This window comes from Corythoichthys intestinalis, chromosome 7 (genome assembly GCF_030265065.1).
Source record: "Corythoichthys intestinalis isolate RoL2023-P3 chromosome 7, ASM3026506v1, whole genome shotgun sequence".
NCBI classification, from domain to species: Eukaryota; Metazoa; Chordata; class Actinopteri; order Syngnathiformes; family Syngnathidae; genus Corythoichthys; species Corythoichthys intestinalis.
Window position 1 is genome coordinate 12,182,538 of NC_080401.1, and position 24,781 is coordinate 12,207,318.

At 39.3% G+C, this 24,781-nt stretch overlaps 1 protein-coding gene across 2 annotated transcripts in view; it reads right to left on the reverse strand.

The window, feature by feature from the left end:
- Positions 1 to 24,781, reverse strand: part of LOC130918591 (contactin-associated protein-like 4) — a 167,215-nt gene that overhangs the window by 9,847 nt on the left and 132,587 nt on the right. For both annotated transcript variants that reach the window (XM_057840413.1, XM_057840414.1), the window contains 3 exons: positions 17,981 to 18,205; positions 17,557 to 17,690; positions 17,209 to 17,296 (listed from right to left, as the gene is read on the reverse strand). In XM_057840413.1, coding sequence (XP_057696396.1) covers positions 17,209 to 17,296; positions 17,557 to 17,690; positions 17,981 to 18,205 — 447 coding nt within the window. The remainder of the gene's footprint in view (positions 1 to 17,208; positions 17,297 to 17,556; positions 17,691 to 17,980; positions 18,206 to 24,781) is intronic.

The following is a 24,781-nucleotide window of genomic DNA, read 5'->3' on the forward strand; positions in this document are numbered from 1 at the left end:
ATCAAGTAAAATAAACTTACACGGTTACAATAACACATTTAAGTGTGACTTTTCATGAAATACGCAGGGTCCAATGACAGCAAGTGTGGTTGCTACAACAGATGGAGTGGAGCCCCACAAGGTGGTTTTTCTGTGTCAACTCAAATTATTTTTGTTGTCTCTGTGGAGTACAATTTGGCAGCCTTTGGGGGCCCCTTTTTTTGGCCTGGGCCCCAAGCAACTGCCTGGCTTGCCTGTCCGCTAGCCTCGCCTCTGTGCTTTGTTTTTTTCCCCCACAATCAGGTCCATCGCTCGTCATCCGTCTGCCAGCCCACCGTGTGACAGCAGGACAACAATCCAAAACATACCCCCAAAAAACTTTTGAAGTGCTTCAAACAATTAAAAGCAATGTTTAGATGTATCCTAGACAACGTCTGGACTTGAATCTGATAAAAATGCTATGACTGGGACAAAAACCCACCACTCACATGTGAAACAAATTAAAAATAAACTGAAACAATTCTGGAGCCAGATTACTTCCAGAGAGATGCTTGATTTCGGTATTTGCTGCTGATGGTGGTCCAACCAGTTATCAGGTTTAAGGGAAAGTAGTTCCAAAACCAACATTTTTATAGTATATACTAGTGTTGCACCGATACCATTTTTGGCCCCGATACCGATACCTGGCTGTGCAGTATCAGCCGATACCACCCCGTTTATATATATATATATATATATATATATATATATATATATATATATACATATATATATATTTTTTTTTTTTCTTAAATTTTTTTTTTTTTTTTTCCCTAAAGAGCTACATAATTGGATGTGAAATCATTGCTATCAAGGCTTTGTCAGGCTGTTGCTTACCTTTGCAAAATAGGAAAAAGTACACTAAACCCTAGTAGACAATAGTTGAATAAACCTTTGGCTCTCAAAGGCCAAAATAGTGCTAAATTTGTGAAATTAATAAAACATGTATAATACTAGCCCAACAGTAAGAAAGTAAAAATAAATTCATAATAGTAAACTCTGAATGAACTGAATAAATTTTTTTAAACCTCTCAAAGTCCAAACAGTGCAACTTTCATGAAATTATTGTCACATTCTGCTGCTGGTTAGATTGTGTTTTGTTGCTGGGCGTGGGGGCGTGGCACTTGAATCCAATGCAGGCTCATCAACGCAGCATTTAAGCACGGGTGCTCTCAGAGAAGGCTGCCGAGATATTTGCCTTGCTGATCGCCATTTGACATCTGGCGCAACAGTCTCGCTACATTTGCTGTGTACGCCCCTGCATTGGGTTTTTCTGTTAGTGTGCTGCTCTTGTTTGTAACCGCTGCCTGTTGTCTTAGTCTGTCCGTCGACCTGCTGTCACGGACTCCTTTTGTTATTTCTACCATCCCGCGATCGCGTGTTATTTTTTGTTTGCAATCATTAAACCCTTTTATGTATCCCCCACTTGTTGTCTGCTTCGAGGTTCAACCTTGTTTCCGCATTTGCGGACGCTAACAATTATAAGTAATAATAATTGACCACAGCATCCCGTCTCTCCATTTTTTCGGGAGGTGGGAGTCCCTTATTTCTATTTCTGAAAGGTGGCAACAATACTTTGGGAACACTTCCCAAATTACTGCGGCATTTCTTTCAGTAAAAGACAATAAAAGTAAAGTAGACGAAGTGAACTGACCAGAGATTGTTGCTCCGGTCCAGCGGCCTTCTTCCTCTGGATAGCAGTCCTGCTCTTGGAGGCTCAAACTCGTTGTGTTCGTTCACGTTTCGTCTTCAAATGTTTTATCAAGTTCGAGGTATTGAAACTGGCCGATTTAACTCCACATCTCCAAACTTTCAGGCCGCAAATCTTGCATGCAGCCATTGATTTTAATCGACGGGATTTCTATTTGGAAATAGTTCCCGACCGCTGCCATATTTCCTGGTTTGTTTTTCGTCCATATGAAAAAGCCCCCTTTTGATTGGTCAGGAGTGGCTATTGGCCCGCTCTCATTGGCCTGGAGCGGGCCAATAGCGATAGCTGCTTGGTGTTCACGTGTCATCACACAACACAGAGACAGAGTGTAGTGAGCGCCAGGAGGAGAAAAAGGCTGTGGTCAAATGTTATAATAATGGACCGGTAAATGGGATCGGCGCCGTCTTTGTTGGTACTCGCCGATACCGATACCACCATTTTGGGCCGGATCGGCACCCCCTGCGGATACTAGTATCGGTATCGGTGCATCTTTAGTATATACAGTGGTACCTCAAAATATACAGTGTATCACAAAAGTGAGTACAACCCTCGCATTTCTGCAGATATTTAAGTATATCTTTTCATGGGACAACACTGACAAAATGTCACTTTGACACAATGAAAAGTAGTCTGTGTGCAGCTTATTTAATAGAGTTCATTTATTTTCCCCTCAAAATAACTCAAAAGGTGGTGGGGGGGGGGGTTAATTCCCACAACCATGCCAGACCCGGGGCATGACACATTTATCTTTGTACTCCTCACCTGGTCGCCGCCACACATGCTTGAGGCAATCGGAACCAAACAAATTAATATTCGTCTCATCAGACCATAGGACATGGTTCCAGTAATCCATGTACTTTGTTGACATGTCTTCAGCAAACTGTTTGCGGGCTTTCTAGTGTACCGTCTTCAGAAGAGGCTTCCTCCTGGGGTGACAGCCATGCACACCAATTTGATATAGAGTACGGCGTATGGTCTGAGCACTAACAGGCTGAAACCCCACCTCTTCAATCTCTGCAGCAAATCTGACAACACTCCTGTAACGAGTCACATGACATTTTGGAGGGAAAATGACAAGCAGTACTCAATTTGGACATTTAGGGATGTGTGTAGTTCCAATGCGGTGTACTCACTTTTGTTGCCGGGGTTTAGATATTAATGGCTATATTTTGAGTCATTTCGAGGGGTAAATAAATGAACTCTATTATATAAGCTGCACACAGACTACTTTTCATTGTGCCAAAGTGACATTTTGTCAGTGTTGTCCCATGAAAAGATATACTTAAATATCTGCAGAAATGCGAGGGGAGTACTCACTTTTGTGATACACTGTAAATGCATCGACATACGATCCTTTCAATATCTGACGTAAAATTTGACTTGTCATTTGTCTCGACATACTGTATGACATGCTCAAAATACGACCATTTACGACAGCATCGCAATATCATTGTTTTCCAGCAAGTCAGCAGCACGGCAGATTTTCTAGTGAGAGAAATCAACACGGGTTCCAAGAAAGTTAGTGCAGGTGGTGACGTTTACCATTGAAATTACGAAGTAAATGACAGAAAAATATGAGCGTGGTGTCTGCGTCAGTAAACTGGCTCGATAATGAGGCCGTAATATGTCCACGATCTCAACGGTCCTCAAGCAGATGTATCCTCCTCTACTCCACCTGCCGTCTCCTCTGACCTCCGTTTACCAGTCTCTAGAAGTTAAGGTGACAGCTTTTTTTATTTCCAATTTATTGTTATTATTATTGCCACATCGGCAAGGAAGTCGCCAGCTTCATCAGGTTTTTAATCACTTATTTCAGAACTTGTGCAACACAACACAGCTAATGTCCGCCATAGCTGACACCTACAATGAAAAGAGAAAGTAAAAACTTCCCACTCATCAGAACCTCTCTAACTCTCTTCAGTCACACAGCGCTTTCAGGAACAGTATGTAAAACACAACCACCACATTGGAACCTGATTCGTTACGAAAGTATTATTATTATTATTAATATTCCGATTTGCATGTATAATTTGTTTGCTTTGCTATGTGTAATTGCTATTTGTAATTTCACCAGCAGTATTTACTGTGGATTTACGTAGGTTTTTGGGCTGTTGAACGACTTTATGGAATTATAATGTGTTCTTATGGGGAAAATCCCGCTCGGCATATGACCATTACAAACCAAGTGCTGGAACGAATTAAATTTATATGTAGAGGTACCACTGTACAGTATATATGTAGTATAAACTCGCTGAAGTAACATAATAGAAAATAAAAACAATTTATTGTCAAACTGCTTTTTTCAGCTGAAAATAATATTAACTTGCACTAAGTGTTATTTACAAACAACATATCCCCCCGTCTCATCTGGCTAGATGGACCTCTTCTTGTTCCTTTACTCCACTGCATCTTTACGGACTGTAACTTTGCCTGCTAATTCCCATTAGCAGTCCTGGGGCTTCCTGTCTATCCGTCCTGGGAGTGGATCTCTCCTGACTGTGGTACTCCCCAAGGTTTCTCATTTTCTCCCAAAGACTCTGGAGATTTGGGAGTTTTTCTTTGCCGACATGGAGGGTCTAAGGATGGGGGATACCCAGGACTTGAACTTTATTTATTCATCTTTGTTGCTTCATTTGCTGTTTCTGATTGTGTATCATATTGCCCCTGCAAAGCCCTTTGAGACAACGTTGTTGTGATCCAGGGCTATACAAATAAAATTGAATTGAACATATATACCGTTAGTATTTTTTTTTTCAAATGAACTCAAGTACTGCCCGATGTCATGTCAAAACTCACTTTACAGAATCCTCCCAAACAAGAGTCTGCGTAAGTGCTTACATCGATTATTGAGGTTTGGAACATTATCTTTTGCTACTTTTACACAATCTTTCTGATGAAATCCTACTTACTTAAGAAGACACATTTAAGCATTTCAGTATTATATTTAAGAATGAATAAAGCAGCAGATTCCTCATATCTATGAACTATACTAGCATGAAAAGACTCAGGCATACCAAGTCTACCCAAACTTTTTCATGCCACCACATATACTGCCTCGCTTCTTTTTCTTTACCTGTGTGTCTTCCTGTGAAAATCACAGCTACTCTTCTTTTCTGGTTTATGAATTAATCTGATGGATGACAGGACTGGCAGGGACTGACAGTGCAATATATCATTTCTATTTCCAATTCAAATATGACTGCCTCAGTGTGTCTACTCATAGATTGAGGCTGGGTGACTTGTTACTATTGATTGAGTCCAAAGTAAGATTAGAACAAATACAAATAAAGCGACCTTAACCTATAGAGAAAAAATTATTCTAACTATCAGGTTCTATTTGGAACATATAAGGACACAAACATCACCAACATAAATTTTTGGATATTGAATTTATGGGTTGTACTTTCAGCATGAACCTAAAACCCATATACAGTGGGGCAAATAAGTATTTAGTCAACCACCAATTGTGCAAGTTCTTCTTCTTGTAAAGATTAGAGAGGCCTGTAACTGTCAACATGGGTAAACCTCAACCATGAGAGACAATGTGGGAAAAAAAACAAACAGAAAATCAAAATGTTTGATTTTTAAAGAATTTACTTCCAAATTACAGTGGAAAATAAGTATTTGGTCACCTACAAACAAGCTAGATTTCTGGCTGTCAAAGAGGTCTAACTTTTTCTAACGAGGTCTAACGAGGCTCCACTCGTTACATGTATTAATGGCACCTTTTTTTTTAAAACTCATTATCGGTATAAAAGACACCTGTCCACAACCTCAGTCAGTCACACTCCAAACTCCACTATGGCCAAGACCAAAGAGCGGTCGAAGGACACCAGAGATAAAATTGTAGACCTGCACCAGACTTGGAAGACTGAATCTGCAATAGGTAAAACGCTTGGTGTAAAAAAATCAACTCTGGGAGCAATTATTAGAAAATGTAAGACATAAAAGAGCACCGATAATGTCCCTCGATCTGGGGCTCCATGCAAGATCTCACCCCGTGGCGTCAAAATGATAACAAGAACGGTGAGCAAAAATCCCAGAACCACACGAGGAGACCTAGTGAATGTCCTACAGAGAGCTGGGACCACAGTAACAAAGGCTACTATCAGTAACACAATGCGCCGCCAGACGTGTGCCCCTGCTGAAGCTAGTACACATCCAGGCCCGTCTGCAGTTCGCTAGAGAGCATTTGGATGATCCAGAAGAGGACCGGGAGAATGTGTTATGGTCAGATGAAACCAAAATAGAACATTTTTGGTGGAAACACGGGTTCTCGTGTTTGGAGGAGAAAGAATATTGAATTGCATCCAAAGAACACCATACCCACTGTGAAGCATGGGGGTGGAAACATCATGCTTTAGGGCTGTTTTTCTGCAAAGGGCGACTGATCTGTGTAAAGGAAAAATGAATGGGGCCATGTATCGAAAGATTTTGAGTGAAAATCTCCTTCCATCAGCTAGGGCACTGAAGACGAGACGTGGCTGGGTCTTTCAGCATGATAATGATCCCAAACACACAGCCAGGGCAACAAAGGAGTGGCTTCGTAAGAAGCATTTCAAGGTCCTGAAGTGGCCTAGCCAGTCTCCAGATCTCAACCCCATAGAAATTCTGTGGAGGGAGTTGATAGTCTGACAGCCCCAAAACATCACTGCTCTAGAGCAGGGGTTTTCAACCCAGTCCTCAAGGCACACTGTGGGTCCTGGTTTTTGTTCCAGCCGATCCAGCAGAGACAGTTGAACCAATGAGGCTTCTGCTAAAACAAGCCACACCTGACTGCAATCAACTGATTGCACTTGTAAAACACCAGATTGGGGAAAAAGTGTTGTCATCTTGTTTGGTAAGAATGAAATCCTGCACCCACAGTGTGCCTTAGTGGAATAGGTTGGGGACCCCTGCTCTAGAGGAGATCTGCATGGAGGGAATGGGCCAAAATACCAGCAACAGTGTGTGAAAAGCTTGTGAAGATTTACAGAAAACGTTTGGCCTCCATTATTGCCAACAAAGGGTACATATTGAGATGAACTTTTGGTATTGACCAAGTACTTACTTTGCACCATGATTTGCAAATAAATTCTTTAAAAATCAAACAATGTGATTTTCTGTTCTTTTTTCCACATTCTGTCTGTAATATTTTCAAGTGGGAGAACTTGCACAATAAGTGGTTGACTAAATACTTATTTGCCCACTTTAAATGCATTCTGACCTCTACATGTGAACTTAATTTGCTGATCTCTAAGCAGTTGAATGCAGCTGTCTAATGTTTCAGGACATCTTGGTGTCCTTCAAGAGATATGAACACCAACATCTCAATTTCTAAGCATTGATTTGATCCATGAATCAACCAGTAAAATTCCCAAAATTTACACTGTCCTCTGGTGCTTTTTACATTTTGACACCATGTGTGGAATAGCCACAGGTTGAGAAAGTGATATATCGAGTTACTGGAAGAGTCACAGAAAGTCACTGACGAAGATATAAAATCCAAAGTCACTGAAATGCGTTCATAATTGAATGTCACATTTACCTTTCTCTTTCTGTACTTGCACAAGCTTGTTAATGAAATATTGTACTTAGGTATTTTGCCCTTATAATGGCATTGAGTAACTAATAGGACCAGCTGTTCCATGTCTGCAATTAGCAAGAAAATGAATTCACAATCACAAACGCAAACAGTCAAGTATATTACGAGTTTCATGACCACTTGGAATCTTTGAAGGAAATGTTTTTCAAGCTCAATGGACCATGTCTTCAAGGAGCAGGATATCTCGCAAAAACAACTTTTTCCACGGTTTGGCCTATCATCCACATGCAGACGCACATTTCGTACATTAAAAATGAAGGTTTTTAAAAACTTCAACCAAAGTGAAGATTTGCGAATTCTGTGTTTGATCCGTCGTCATGTGTACATTAATAACTGAAGATTTGCATTTTTTTAAACCGTTGAACGACAAAAAATGTTCAAACGTCATATGTGCAACCGGTGTTTACATTCATGGACTGCGCTTACGCTCCCAGAGGAGTTGGAATCTTACAACATCACATACACATCACAAATGTATTAATGACATACAGTGGTACCTCTACATACGAAGTTACTATGTTCCAGGACCTTGATTGGAAGTCGAAATGGTCGTATGTCGAGTAGGATCTTCCCATAAGAATACATTATAATTCCATTCATTTGTTCTACAGCCCAAAAACTTACACTAAATCCTTAACAAATACTGCTGTTACTATTTTGATTAGCGATGACAAAAGCAAAACAAAGAAATTATAAATAAAAATCAGAATAATAATAATTCCTGTTATAATGTAACGAATCGGGTTCTAATGTGGCGGATGTGTTTTGCGTCGTACTGTACCTGAACGCACCACGTGGCTGACATCATAGTGAGATAGGGGCGTGTGGTACAGATTTTAGTTTCATTTTTAATGTCCTTTTGTTTTTGGCATACAGTGTTTCACAAAAGTGAGTACACCCCTCGCATTTCTGCAGATATTTAAGTATATCTTTTCATGGGACAACACTGACAAAATGACACTTTGACACAATGAAAAGTAGTCTGTGTGCAGCTTATATAATAGTTATTTTCCCCTCAAAATAACTCAAAATATAGCCATTAATATTTAAACACCTGGCAACAAAAGTGAGTACACCCCTTTGAAAAAAACGTACATCCCTAAATGTCCCAATTGAGTACTGCTTGTCATTTTCCCTCCAAAATGTCATGTGACTCGTTACAGGCGTGCTGTCAGCATTGCTGTAGAGATTGAAGAGGTGGGGTGTCAGCCTGTTAGTGCGCAGACCATACGCCGCACTCTACATCAAATTGGTGTGCATGGCTGTCACCCCAGGAGGAAGCCTCTTCTGAAGAAGGTACACAAGAAAGCACGCCCATCTCATCAGACCATAGGACAAGCTTCCAGTAATCCATGTGCTTTGTTGACATGTCATCTGCAAACTGTTTGCGGGCTTTCTTGTGTACCGTTGTACCGAAAATGACAAGCAGTACTCAATTTGGACATTTAGGGATGTACGTAGTTTCTATGTGGTGTACTCACTTTTGTTGCCAGGGGTTTAGATATTAATGGCTATATTTTGAGTTCTTTTGAGGGGAAAATAAATGAACTCTATTATATAAGTTGCACACTGACTACTTTTTATTGTGTCAAAGTGTCATTTTGTCAGTGTTGTCCCATGAAAAGATATACTTAAATATCTGCAGAAATGCGAGAGGTGTACTCCCTTTATGATACACTGTATACTGCGGGGGACAGAAAGCGTGTTGTGCTACACAAGTTCTGAAATAAATGATTAAAAATCTGACGAAGCTGGCGACTTCTCTGCCGATTTTACCACAGTTATAATTTTCACCTTAACTTATAAAGGCTGACGTACAGAGGTTGGAGGAGGACCGTTGAAATAGGAGACATTCTACGGCCATATTGTCGAGCCAGTTCACGGACGCGCACATTTCCATCTTAATTTCAATGGTAAGCCTCACCTTTTTCCTTTTTTCACCACCTGCACTAACATTGTTGGAACCCATGTTGATTTCTCACAAGAAAATCTGCCGTGCGTCCGTCTTGCGGGAAAACAAAGCAACTGCGGCGCTGTCATAAATCGTATTTCGAGCATGTCGTCGGATGTAGAAACAAATACCGAGTCAAATTTTACGTCGGATGTCGAAAAGATCGTGTGTCGAAGCAATCGTATGTCGAGGTACCTGTGTATATAATACACATATGTAAACACATAAGTGACTGCGAGCGATAGCGACCTGTGCTAACAATTTAATGGTTCACAAATATCTCACGAGGGCAAGGGCTAAAAAGACAAAATACGATCGTTGAACCATTTCACTGTCACATACTTTCAATCACTCTGTGCTTGAATGCACGTCAAGAAATATGTAAAAAAAAAAAAAAAAACACACTTATGTAGTTATGTGTGGATAATATTTTTCCTACAAATGAGCAGTGGTGGGTAAAGTACTCACTGTTTTTACTAAGTAAAAGTACAGAAACAGGTGCAAAAAATTACTCAAGTAAAAGTACTTGCTCTAAAATGTGCATTTGTGTGTGGATGATCGTTTAAACTGTAGAAAAGGGTTTTTTTTTTTTTTTTGGGGGGGGGGGGATACTGTGCTACGTGTAGAGGGCATTAGAGAAAATAAACTATCGGCACGATTGGGCTATCAAACTGTAGTCAATTTAAAATTGAATTTAAAATAGTCAATTTAACTGGGTAAATCTGAGTCAGTGAGAGGAATATACGGTATGACAACTAAAGTTAAACATATTTAAGAGAAATGGGATCTGTATTTAATGGATTAGCTAATCACAAATTTAGATTAGTTAATCTAACAGATTTTCTCAGATTTTTAATAATAATGATACATTTATTTCTAGAGCGCTTATCAAGCCCCACAAAGACGCTTAAACACTTTTGTCTATTATGAACAACAACAACAACAACAAAAATACTAGTTGAAGCAAAAAAATAAATCACACTTTGTACTAACTACTAAATTCTGCTGTAGACAAAACATGTCTTTGCAGTAAAAGGTTTGAAGAGTGATACTGAACTGTAGTACGTGACTCCCTGATTCAGTTAAACATCCCACAGCAGCACAGTGTCAAAGGGTGTTATGTTGAAAAGCAGGGTTCTGACTCCAATCTTGGAAGTAATTTGCTCTTTTCAATCATTCCTCATTAGCATACAATGTGAAGGACCTTTTCTAAGGTTATTATCGTAATGTCATATTGAAAGCAGTTTGTAGGCGTACATGAAGGATAAAGACACCGACGCTCGACACTAAGATAACAGACAAAAGGCCAGATGCATGCTCTCATACACTCTCATAGTGTCTGAACTTTTGCATTAGTGACAAAATACCAGCGCTGTCTTACCCATGTACATGACTTGTCCACTTAAAGAGCTTTTAATGCCATTTAAATGCATATTCAAGCTCTCCTTCTGTGACCATTTTCCACCTCCTAATGGAAAGACTATATGTAGCTTTTATTCCTGGTGACAGAAAAGAATGCAACGAAAAGCAAAATAACATGGCAAAACATCAGTTTTGTAGTTGAATGTTTAAAGGTGACGTTGCACTATTTATTTATGTTTTTTAAACATATTTTTAATAACAGCGGCACGGTGGATAAGAGGTTGGATCGTCCGCCAACTGGTTCAGCGATCAAGGGTTCATGATCCTGGGCTTCGGCATTGCATGTTGTCTCTGTTCCTGTGTGGGATTTCTCCTCGGTACTTTGGTGTCCTCCGATACCCCAACAACATGCATGCTGAGTTAACACTCCAAATTGCTCCATGTATGAGTGTGAGTGTGGGGATTACAGTTGCCAACTGTCCCTTTTGTCCCGTATTGGTAAACGAAAGTATGTATCCATTTTGAGCTAGCAAGGGACGTACTTTGCCCCGTATTATCATGAAACTCTTAAATAGTGTCTGATTTTTAGAATGAACGTATACATTCGTATGGGTTCTTGAAATCCTTGAAAATGTTTGGATTTTTCTGTCGTTATTGCAAGGCTCTCAGCACTTTGTTTAAAAAAACAAATTAAAAAAATGAAGGAAAATAAAATAAATTTGTTTCATCGCTGCTATACATGCTCGTTCGTAAGTTTTTTTCCCTTGATGTCTTGCGTCACATCGTTGCACCCAAACGTACAGTGCATTTGAGTCCTTGATTGAGGAGATTAGTTTAATCGAGCAAAATATTTAAATACATACTGTACATGTGCATTTGTTGTTGTTTAGAACAATATTTTTATTGCACAACGATTGTTTTTATTGTCACATTTTTTTTCGCAATCTCTACACCCTCTCACCAGTCGCACTTTAATCCAGCTGGGAGCTACTTCGCTCGCTCAGCTTCATCACCGTGAGGACTCGGCCTACACACCCGGCTCTCATTGGACTCCCCTTGTTACAAAGGAAATAGCCACTCATCTAATTTTAAGAAGTAAGAGAGATTGTAATAGCCTTGTAAAGAATTTTACTAGTTTCGGTGAGAACGGAATCGTTTTTTTTTCTATGTTATTGTGAACTCCAGTTACACACAAATGTGCATCGAGATATGATTTAGCTTAGCAATTGGAGATGTGCAAGCCATTTTTCAAGTGTCCCATACTTCAAGAAAGCGCATTCCTCAGCCATGACTTGAGTTTCTCCGTCCACAGAACAGCATGCAATCAATACGTCAGCACCTCGCAGGTTTCAGAATTTGCGTACTTGTTAGAAGGCACCATATTATTTCTGCCTCATCGAAAAAAAAAAGAAAAAAAATCCAAAGTATTGGGCAGACGTTAAGAGGTACTGGAGAAACTTTTTTTTTCAATTAGTCTTGAACAGGGGTGCACATTACGTCGATCACGATCTACTAGACGAGTAGTGTGCGAGTTTTGTTTCTTTTAAATGAATATTTAGTTAATTATGTTGTGTGAGCAACGTATGTGGTTTTATATTGGTTGAGTTATTGTCGCTTCTCATGAAGATGACGGAAACCAATATAGCAGCATAGACTACCAAATAAATAAATAAATAAATACATTTAAAAATTAGCAATTTTTTTGTTGTTGTTGGTTTAGAATTTTTGTTTGCAAGTTACCTCAGAGTTTATGTTTACAGTTTTTTTGTTTTTTTTTTGAGAGACAAGTGTTTTTGTTTTTTTTTTACCTTAGAGTTTCTATTTTTACAGTTATTGGGCCTGTAATCTCCATCAATGAGGTGTCCCTTATTTTAGGGTTCTGGTTAGAGATAGGCCTCTGTGACCTTCATGAGGAAAAGCGGCATGAAAGATGAATGAAAGATTTTGTCATAACTTTTGATGTTATTCAACATCAAATTTGCAAGATAACTTGCATTGAAAAATGCCCAGAAATTCCTTTTTCAAGCTATTTTAGTGGTAATGTTTGTTTGCCCCTGCAAACAGCAGCATTCTCATTAATATGTCCCTGACAGGATCGAACTGGAATAAATAATTTGACATTTTTTGAGTGGTTGGGTCAGTGGCAAGTGTTTTATTGTTTAGACCGTGTCTGGCCTTTAGCACTGGATGTGTCAATGGGCAAGTGTTTATACTTTATATTGACAAAGAATAAGTCCTTGTGCATTGATCATTTTAAGTGGGGTGCCATTAAGTATTACTACCATCAGGAATGTCAACTTAATAATTTTGCACAAGCATAAAGACTGGACAAAATTAAACATTAAAAATAAAAAAATAAAAAAAATGCACTTACATTCAATCATATGACACCTCAGAGACTCATGAATGCTTTAATGACCCTCAAATACACACAGTGTTGAAGTAAACCATAAAAAATGTATGGATACATACTCATTTTTTGTACGTGCGACTTCAGATCAAGTGAGGTGTACATATTAATTTTTGTTAATTGAATTTTAAGAAATTTGGGCTGTGTGGTTTATAGGCAGGAATGTTCTATAGTGCGTAAATTATGGGAAGTAAAATATGGTTCACATTTTAAAAAATCCTATTGTGCATTGAGTAGTGAGTCAAGACATGGGATATGAATCAAATTGTGAATTTTTTTGTATTGTTACAGTCTTGAGAAAAACCGACACCTTGCCCTGGCAATGCTGACAGAATGCTCCTTTAAGTGCCTGTGACACAAACACACAAAAAAATCATCTTTTTTTCATATTACACGCAGTATTTTATGCTCCTGAATGAAATGGACCACTTGGATGTGTGTAGAAGCGATTGATATATTTGTTCAATTTTTTTTTTAGCCCGCGCTAATACATTGGGTTAGAGAGATAAAAAACAATGATGACATTTTACAGTATGCTCTAGTCATCAGCATCGTGTTTGATGTCTTTGTCACATTTTCTCGTTCTGAATCTTCCTCCTCCTCCAAATATGACTCAAATATACGAGGGGCATTCAAAAATTAATGCACTCAAGTGCATTGCTTGTACAGGATTTTACCAATCTTAGGACACACCTTTCTGCGATTGTTATATGTGTTTTTCTTATTTTCAAATTTTTAAAGCTTAAACTAGCTTCCAAAATGGTTGCCTCTCTTGAAGCTCGTCAGACCTTGTTGCAGAGGAAGAAACCCCTCTGAACCCTGATCCCTCATTACTGGAGATGAAACATGGGTATACCATTTTGAACCTGAATCTAAAAGGAGATCTGTGGAATGGCGTCACCCAAATTCACCACGGACTAAAAAGTTTAAGGCCCAAAAGTCAGCTGGCAAAATTATGGCCACCGTTTTTTGGGATTCTCAAGGTGTAATCCTTGTGGATTTTTTGCCGAAGGGGGAAACCATTAACTCTGAGGTATACATAGAGACTCTTAGGAAGCTCAAAGCAAGAATTCGACGTGTTCGGCCCAACTTGGACATGGCAAATGTGCTCCTCCAGCATGACAATGCACATCCTCACACAAGCATCAGGACCATGGAGGTCATCACTTCATTTGGATGAACTGTGACACCACACCCGCCATATTCTCCTGATTTGGCACCGTCATACTACAGTGCCTTGCAAAAGTATTCGGCCCCCTTGAACCTTGCAACCTTTCGCCACATTTCAGGCTTCAAACATAAAGATATAAAATTTTAATTTTTTGTCAAGAATCAACAACAAGTGGGACACAATCATGAAGTGGAACAAAATTTATTGGATAATTTAAACTTTTTTAACAAATAAAAAACTGAAAAGTGGGGCGTGCAACATTATTCGGCCCCCTTGCGTTAATACTTTGTAGCGCCACCTTTTGTTCCAATTACAGCTGCAAGTCGCTTGGGGTATGTTTCTATCTGTTTTGCACATCGAGAGACTGACATTCTTGCCCATTCTTCCTTGCAAAACAGCTCGAGCTCAGTGAGGTTGGATGGAGAGTGTTTGTGAACAGCAGTCTTCAGCTCTTTCCAAAGATTCTCGATTGGGTTCAGGTCTGGACTTTGACTTGGCCATTCTAACACCTGGATATGTTTATTTTTGAACCATTCCATTGTAGATTTGGCTTCATGTTTTGGATCATTGTCCTGTTGGAAGATAAATCTCCGTCCCAGTCTCAGGTCTTGTGCAGATACCAACAGGTTTTCTTCCAGAATGTTCCTGTATTTGGCTGCATCCATCTTCCCGTCAATTTTAACCATCTTCCCTGTCTCTGCTGAAGAAAAGCAGGCCCAAACCATGATGCAGCCACCACCATGTTTGACAGTGGGTATGGTGTGTTCAGGGTGATGAGCTGTGTTGCTTCTACGCCAAACATATCGTTTTGCATTGTGGCCAAAAAGTTCAATTTTGGTTTCATCTGACCAGAGCACCTTCTTCCACATGTTTGGTGTGTCTCCCAGGTGGCTTGTGGCAAACTTTAAACGAGACTTTTTATGGATATCTTTGAGAAATGGCTTTCTTCTTGCCACTCTTCCGTAAAGGCCAGATTTGTGCAGTGTACGACTGATTGTTGTCTTATGGACAGACTCTCCCACCTCAGCTGTAGATCTCTGCAGTTCATCCAGAGTGATCGTGGGCCTCTTGGCTGCATCTCTGATCAGTTTTCTCCTTGTTTGAGAAGAAAGTTTGGAAGGACGGCCGGGTCTTGGTAGATTTGCAGTGGTCTGATGCTCCTTCCATTTCAATATGATGGCTTGCACAGTGCTCCTTGAGATGTTTAAAGCTTGGGAAATCTTTTTGTATCCAAATCCGGCTTTAAACTTCTCCACAACAGTATCTCGGACCTGCCTGGTGTGTTCCTTGGTTTTCATAATGCTCTCTGCACTTTAAACAGAACCCTGAGACTATCACAGAGCAGGTGCATTTATACGGAGACTTAATTACACACAGGTGGATTCTATTTATCATCATCGGTCATTTAGGACAACATTGGATCATTCAGAGATCCTCACTGAACTTCTGGAGTGAGTTTGCTGCACTGAAAGTAAAGGGGCCGAATAATATTGCACGCCCCACTTTTCAGTTTTTTATTTGTTAAAAAAGTTTAAATTATCCAATTAATGTTGTTCCACTTCACGATTGTGTCCCACTTGTTGTTGATTCTTTATTTGTTAAAAAAGTTTAAATTATCCAATTAATGTTGTTCCACTTCACGATTGTGTCCCACTTGTTGTTGATTCTTGACAAAAAAATTAAATTTCATATCTTTATGTTTGAAGCCTGAAATGTGGCGAAAGGTTGCAAGATTCAAGGGGGCCGAATACTTTTGCAAGGCACTGTACCTCCTCTTTGGTCCAATGAAAGAAGGACCCCGGGGCAACCGATATGGCAATGGCGATGAAGTGAAAACTGCTGTCGAGAATTGGTTTAGAGATCAACCGGCTTAGTTCTACAACACTGGTATACATGCCCTCGTTCATGGGTGGACTGTAGCTCTTGAGAGAGGTGGAGACTATGTGGGGAAGTAAAAATGCAATCCTCACACTTGTACCTTTTTTTAAAATGTATAATACATGTTCCCGTTATAATTTGTTTGTACATAATAAAGTTGGGTGCATTACTTTTTTAATACCCCTCGTATATGGTCGTATGCCACATGCTTCCTCTGGATCGACAATATCACTTGAAAGAGCCACACTTGAACCAGAATCGCTGAAAAACGCTTCCTCCTCCTATGAAATCACTCTTTCGCTGACGTGAGCACCCAGATAGAGGCGCCAGAGCGCTATAATGACAAGAGGAAGAGAAGATTTTATGACTCATTTCTCATCATTTGGGCTTTGTCAAATTGTTGTACGTGGTCAAATTGTCTCAAAATATGATTTTAATTCCAATAATAACGCTATTTAAGATTTTTTTTTATGGTGTCACGGGCACTTTAAGACGGCCGTGGTGAGAATAGGGGGAGGTTGCGAGAAAAACAAGGTGAGACATAAACACAGGAAAAGGTTGTGTGACAAAAATATTGTAATAAACTACAACAAATGCACATGTATGCATCTACAGTATATACTGTATTTGTATGGCTGGTGCGTGTCAGCAACCTTCCTTCAGAGAGAGGAAATTCATGGTTCACAATCAATCTTCATGAAGTTGGACTGAATATGGTGAAATGCCGAATAAGAACTGCTGAAGGATTTCTGCCCAAATACTTGAAAGTTCTATCAATCCATTTTCAAACACCACTTATCCTTGCCAGGGTCACAAGGCGCTGGAGCCTATGCCAGCTAACTTAAGGTGAAAGACAGGATACATGCTAAACTGGTCGCCAATCAGTCATTGGGCACACACAGAGACAGACAACCATTCGCAATCACATAATAACGCACAATGTAATGTTCCATGGTCACCGAAATCTGCTAGTTTGCAGAGCGATTTGACCTACAAAATTGATTGCTACCAATCACAAAACTCGCAAATATCACAATCTTATGCATGTACAGTAAGAGTGAAAATGATAAGAATCCTGGGAGTGGTTACTTTTAACAAAAGTGTACCTATATGCCTCACTCACCCCGTGCTCTTCCCAGAATAATTGCATTTATGCTGTTGAATTCTACATCAGATGTCAAGCGGAAGTTCTCACTGTCACTCTTGTCAACCTGTGGAATGATGTTCCATAAAAGAAAAATTACCTACACTTAAAATGTATTGTTTCTTAAGAGACTCTAGCGAATAAAATCCAGAGTATAATCTAAAATGTTTTAATACAATGTGCAAAAACAACATTCTATAGTGTTTCATTGCAAAAAAAAAAAAAAAAAAAAAGCATCAGAAACAACATGCTACTATATACATACTGTTGCTGTGAGCTACTCTACTTGCTCGGGTAATTTATGGGAATCTAAGTGGCTGCATGTACCTGAATAGAGATGGTGTCTCCTCGCCTTTTAATGGCCACTGCATGCAGGCGTCCATCTGCCAGGTTCATGACACTGCTTCCAAACACCTCCACATTTCTGCTGTTGTGTAACTTGTACCTTAATTCTAGTTCACCTAACAAACACACACAAAATGAAAAATATGCTCACATGAAGAAAAAAGTACATCAAACTCAAGATATTTGCAAAAATGTTCATAGTTTATTTGATACTTTTGAAGGCGTAAGTTTAAATGCATTGCATGTTATGCAAGATTACAACACTACAACTTCAAATAATAATGACAAAAGAGCTGTCTTCCAGGATACTTTTAGTCATCTTACAAACATAATTACAAACACATTAGAAATTAAAATAACAACAACTGTATTGTACTTTACTTTGACAAGCCACGAATGCCCTTACCCTGTCTGTTGATGAGCAGGGCAATGTATTGCCTGTAGAATGAGTTGACAAAGAGCAGCAGTGCGGGAGTCTGTGTAGTCCTGAAGTTCAGGGAGATATTTTCTCCTTTCAGTGTCATTTTAGAAAAGATAGATGAAGTCAAGGCACTACGGTTTTGGCTCAGTTCATGGGGCTCTTGAAGGGTATATCTTATGGATGTTGATGACTTAAAGTTGGCAGAAATCACTGAAACAGATTAGAGTTTCTAGTAAGTTTGGTATCCCATGCATTAAGTTGTCACACATTTGCAGCGAGCACTATATTCAATGGATAAATTATCCAGGAAAGGATGTACTTTCGTTGTCACAAAGAATGTGCAAAGAGTATGATGCCTCATTTGTTTCACTGCAGGAATTCCTTTGTCTTTATAATGTAAGAATCAGAAAGATAGTAATAATCAGTAATCACACTTTAGAGGTAGTCCCCGGGTTACAAATGAGTTCTATTCCTACACCAGCGACATAACTTGGATTTTCCATGTAAGTCGGAATAAACCCTTAAAGCACCCCTAAATCTCAAAATAACTATCCAAAAACATTCCATATTCCAGTGGGGCAAATAAGTATTTAGTCAACCACTAAATGTGCAAGGTCTGGAGACTGGCTAGGCCACCCCAGGACGTTGAAATGCTTCTTACAAAGCAACTCCTTTGTTGCCCTGGCTGTGTGTTTGGGATCATTGTGATGCTGAAAGACCCAGCCACGTCTCATCTTCAATATCCTTGCTGATGGAAGGAGATTTTCACTCAAAATCTCTCGATACATGGCCACATTCATTCTTTCCTTTACACAGATCAGTCGTCCTGGTCCCTTTGCAGAAAAACAGTCCCAAAGCATGATGTTTCCACCCCCATGCTTCACAGTGGGTATGGTGTTCTTCGGATGCAATTCAGTATTCTTTCTCCTCAAACACGAGAACCTGTGTTTCTACCAAAAAGTTCTATTTTGGTTTCATCTAACCCTAACACATTCTAGTCCTCTGTTGGATCATCCAAATGCTCTCTAGCGAACCACAGATGGGCCTGAATGTGTACTGACTTTAGCAGGGGGACACGTCTGGCAGTGCAGGATTTGAGTCCCTGGTGGTGGACTGTGTTACTGATAGTAGCCTTTGTTACTGTGGTCCCAGCTGTAGGTCATTCATTAGGTCCCCCCGTGTGGTTCTGGGAATTTTGCTCACCGTTCTTGTGATCATTTTGACGCCACGGGGTGAGATCTTGCATGGAGCCCCGGATTGAGGGAGTTTATCAGTGGTCTTGTATGTTTTCCATTTTCTAATAATTGCTCCCACAGTTGATTTCTTTACACCAAGCGTTTTACCTATTGCAGATTCAGTCTTCCCAGCCTGATGCAGGTCAACAATTTTGTCTCTGGTGTCCTTCGACAGCTCTTTGTTCTTGGCCATAGTGGAGTTTGGAGTGTGACTGACTGAAGTTGTGGACAGGTGTCTTTTATACAGATAATGAGTTAAAACAGGTGCCATTAATACAGGTAACAAGTGGAGCCTCGTTAGACCTCGTTAGAGGAATTTAAACCTCTTGGACAGCCAGAAATCTTGCTTGTTTTTAGGTGAAAAAAAAAATACTTCTTTTCCACTGTAATTTGGAAATAAATTCTTTAAAAATCAAACAATGTGATTTTCTGTTTTTTTTTTTTCCACATTCTGTCTCTCATGGTTGAGGTTTACCAATGTTGACAATGACAGGCCTCTCTAATATTTTCAAGTAAGAGAACTTGCTCAATTGGTGGTTGACTAAATACTTATTTGCCCCACTGTATAAATCATTGTACTGTCCTCACCAAGACGTTGGAGCTAAGTCCTAGCTAGACAGCGAGCTAAGCTCCGAAATGATAATGTCAGACGTCCGTGTGGTTTGCTGACTTTATTCTGCTGCTAATGACATCAAAACTTGCAGAATGAAACTAAAATAAAATGAAATTAATCTGTTTCTTCTACAATAACAGCAATTCAAATTGGCATTCACATGTATCAGTTAGCGTCCGCACAGCAACAAAAACAAATACGCCCCAAGTATTCGACCACAATTGAAAAGGCAAAATAAACAGTACAAAAGGTGTTATATACAGGTGTTGCCTCTGCGGATGCTTCTCAACCAACAAATGTGCGCGCAGGCTTGCAGCTGTAAATTCTTCCCTTTTCTCACTCATCCCTCGCCCACTTCTTCATAGGGTTAGTAAATGTGCTCTTCCTCGTGTGTGTGCACGTGCGTTCTTCCTTGTGTACATGCGTTCTTAGTTGCGTGTGGTAGTGCTACCTGCTCTGTGCTTCCTGCGCCAAAATAAAAGCATGCGTCACCAAACAAAAGTCAGCATTTTATATCCAATATATGTACCGTATTGGCCTGAATATAAGACTGTTTTTTGCATTCCAATAAGACCGAAAAAGTGGGAGTCGTCTTATATTCGGGGTCTTGACATTATACCCATTCACGATGCTAGATGGTGCCAGATATCATTGAAGCGAATGCTGAACTTGAGGAGTAATGTTCTGTGTTACGTGCCAGCGGCACCATAACGAAGAGAAAAATGGCCGGGCGTGGTACAAATGATGGCGCTGAGCGGGGGTTATAGAAAAACGTTTGGAAAACACAATTTTATTGCCAACCAAAAAATCAAAATGTGCAAAAGTAAGTAGTTACAGAAAAATAACTGGCAACATAACTAACAAAAACATAACTGAGCCCAAATAGGTTGGCTGGCAGCAGGCAGTATCCGCCGCGCGCCGTCAGGCTGGTCGGCCAGTCTTATATACAGGGCTGATGACAATTAGCAGCAGCTGGGCGACCTGGAGAGAGAAAATGAGGGAGAGTGACAGAACTACGGCCCAGTGCCGTAACATTCTGTCATGACAGATCTCAGCTACTCTCGTTTAACCAGTTTGCATTATTTTATTGCAATGTTTTTCCAGATTTGTTTCAAGACTACAGTTACAGTTAGACCTCACTTTGATGGTTAATCCAGTTATTGCAATTTTGTTGTTTTATCACAATAGATTGCTTTATTTTCATTTAAAAAACCAGAAGCCATTCATTTATGAATGTGATTGCACTTAAGTTTACATATTTAAATGTTCAGATATTAAGATTTGAATGAGGCAAGATAACATGCTTTTTCTCTCAGATATATTGTTATAATAATTTGTTTCAGATGTACTGTAATTATTTTCTGTATAAAAATTAATTTGGTCTTCAAAAAGTCTTTTTTCAAACTTCAGTCTTGAAAAAGAGGGGGTCGTCTTATAATCAGGGCCGTCTTATATTCGGGCCAACACGGTATATATACTGTATATAAAATGCTGACTTTTGTTTTGTGATGCATGCTTTTATTTTGGCGCAGGAAGCACAGAGCAGGTAATACTACCGCACGCAACTAAGAACGCATGTACACAAGGAAGAATGCACGTTCACACACATGAGGAAGCGCGTATTTAGTTCTATGAAGAAGTGGGCGAGGGATGAGTGAGAAAAGGGAATAGTTTACAGCTGCAAGCCTGCGCGCACATTTGTTGGTTGAGAAGCAAGCTACTGGTGAATCGTGAACTTCCAGTACTGGACTGATACAAAATCGATGCTGAGCAGTTATGGAAAAAAAAAAAAAAAGGGAAACAAAGTTTTTGTTTGACTGTATTTCAATTTTTGTTTGTCAGCAGCAATTAGCGGCATTATCTTTTACAAAAGTGTATATGTCTGTGGTCACAAATGTCATATTTTTCGGACTATAAATCGCACTTTAGTATAAGTTTTTGGTTGAAATTTATTTGATAAAATCCAGAACACACATATGTTTCATCTTGAAGGACAAATCAGATTAAAAAAATAAAATAAAGAACAGGGCACAACAGTCTGAATAGGTGTACGGTATGTTAACGTAACACATTCAGCTCATGTTACATGATGCATAAACAACCGAGAAAAGTATATGGTGTCAGAATTTCTATCTGCGTTGGCATCGGTGAATATTTTAAACAGACCCACCATTGAACGTGGCCAACTAAAGATTTCTCCTGTTGTGATGTTGTCTACCTTTTCACTTCTGTCTTGGTCAGTCTTGATTAGTTTTGCTTCACAATGGCTAGAACTAGAAAGGCTGAATGTTTGAGCTCATCGTTATGGATAGTCTCTACAGCCAGCGGCATTATTTTATGGGACTACCCAGAACACAGAGCAACCCAAACAACAATGGCGATTTATATTGAAATAAAGTTTTTAATATTATATTAAACAAATTATTTTCAGTTGTATATTATATATATACTGTATATTACAGTGATACGTCTACAGAACTTGGTTTGTAAGTCAAAATGGTCGTATGTCGAGTGGGATTTTCTCATAAGAACTCATTATAATTCGATTAATTCGTTCCACAGCCCAAAACCTTACGCTAAATCCTTAATAACTACAGCTGGTACATTTACAAATAGCTGTTCCTGAATTCATCGTGTGACTGACGGGAGGGAAGGAAGGAAGGAAGGAAGGAAGGAAGGAAGGAAGGAAGGAAGGAAGGAAGGAAGGAAGGAAGGAAGGAAGGAAGGAAGGAAGGAAGGAAGGAAGGGTGGAAGGGTGGAAGAGTGGGATGTTTTTATTTTCTCTTTTCATGTTCTGTTGTTATTGGTAACGGCTAAGGTGGACAGTAGCCGTGTTGTGTTGCACACGTTCTGAAATAAATGATTAAAAAGCTGACGAAGTTGGCAACTTCCATGCCGATGTTACAATAATAATAATAAGTGTCACCTTAACCTATAGAGACTGGCGGAGGAGGACCGTCAAGATCGCAGATATAATCCGGCCGTATTGTCGAGCCAGTTCACTGACATGCACACCACGCTCATATTTTTCTATCATTTCCATCTTAATTTTAATGGTAACTGTCACCTGTTTTCCACCACCTGCACTAACCTTCTTTGGACCCATGTTAATTTCTCTCATAAGGAAATCTACCTGTGCTTCCAATGAAAACAATGAAATTACGGCACTGTCATAAATCGCGGTGTTTCCAGCATGTCATCATACGTCAAGAGAAATGGCGAGTCAAATTTTACATCAGGTATCGAAAGGATCGTATGTTGATGCGATTGTATGTCAAAGTGCTACTGTATTTTATATTTTTGATGCATTAACTACATTAAAATAAAGAATATAGAAACAACATATTGATTGAATCATGTTTACCTTTAATATTTTCACATATAAGTCGCACTACCCGGCCAAAATGTGAAAAAAGAATTTATAGTCCAAAAAAATTCTCTCTCTCTTCACTCTTTGAAACTTTGGTATGGCGGCGAAAAAAGAGGAAATGCATCATTTTCATCCTGAGTTCTTTTTTTGCATTCCAGGCCTGTTTGTTTAATCTGCAATGCAACGGTGGCGAAGAAAGGGAATCTGGAGCTCAATGTTTTTTTTTTTTTGTGCAAAAACCATTTTACGGCCTGAAAAAGCACAGCTTGCTGCACAGCAGTCTTTTTTTTTTTTTACCACATCTCAAGGATGAGCAGTAGGGAAAATGAATGATTGAACGAAGACTCAAGCTAACTGCAACTATTGTTTCCTATTGCGTATGTCACGTCCTTTCTAAGCTCTAGAAGCCATTCAAAGACAGCGACATTGTGAAGGAAGCCTTTCTAATGCCTTGTATCTGGTTAATTTTCAGTTTGATTCACATTGAAGGAATTGTAATCTTTTGATCCAGTACATCCCAGCTGAAAGAATCTTGGAGAATTTGAGAAATGACAGAATTTCCTTTTTCCGCTGTTTGATAGTGGAGAAAAATGTTAATAAATGCCAAGATTTCTAGGAAGTAGGCAAAACTGCTGTGAGCAGCCACTTATAAATGCCAGTAGATCCTTGATCTCAGAACTGTGAGGCGAACATGTAAACTCTCCTAGCCTCTTAAATTTCATTTTATTTTATTCGTATATTATTTTTACTTTCACCATTGTTAGTGACATTAGTTGGCCAGTGATGAACTGCGTTTAATATAAAATGTTATAATGAAGTGGAAAAGTCCTTTCATGTTACCATTCTCCTTGACCTTTTGGACAGAGTGCTCATTATGGTGTTTTCAAAGCCACTCAAAAAAAAAAAAGCCCAGACTGTTTCAATGTTGACAGAAGTCAATTCAGGGTCAGTCTGATATCTGCTGACTGAAGGGCTTCTTTAGAAAGATAACGTTTCTTTTCACGTACAGTCTCACCGGGTCATGTTAAGTTAACATAATTGGGTTTTGAGGTACTTTCACCTGACTCAGCCTAAAATCAAATATAGGTTCACATTCTTCAATGAGAAATTAACCTCTACAGCTATCATTTTAATGTTTGAAAGCATCACTGCGTGTAACCACAAAGAATTATAATCGTATGGTTGTAAAAAAGCATGTGTGCAGATAGAATAAGTCAAGCTTGAAAGAACGTACTGTGCATTCATACCACATTGTGATGCTTGTTTTTTGTCCCCTTTATTTTGTTTGGTTTGGTTTGTACTACATTGCATGATACTGCAAGCAAACATGTAACTCAGTTTTATACAGATGTTGTTTTAACAGTTTTAAAGGGATCCACAGATAAAAAGGCTTGTAGTTCTTAAAAGATAACATTATTATGAGTTAAAATAATTTGATATTGAAATGCCTCTTGATGTTTTCGTTTTTATACAATTTGTCAAATTTGTCTAAGTAGTAGGTCGCCATTGTTGTTGATATCACAGGGCGGTGACGTCACATGGCTGCCGGGCTTACAGAGTATGACTCT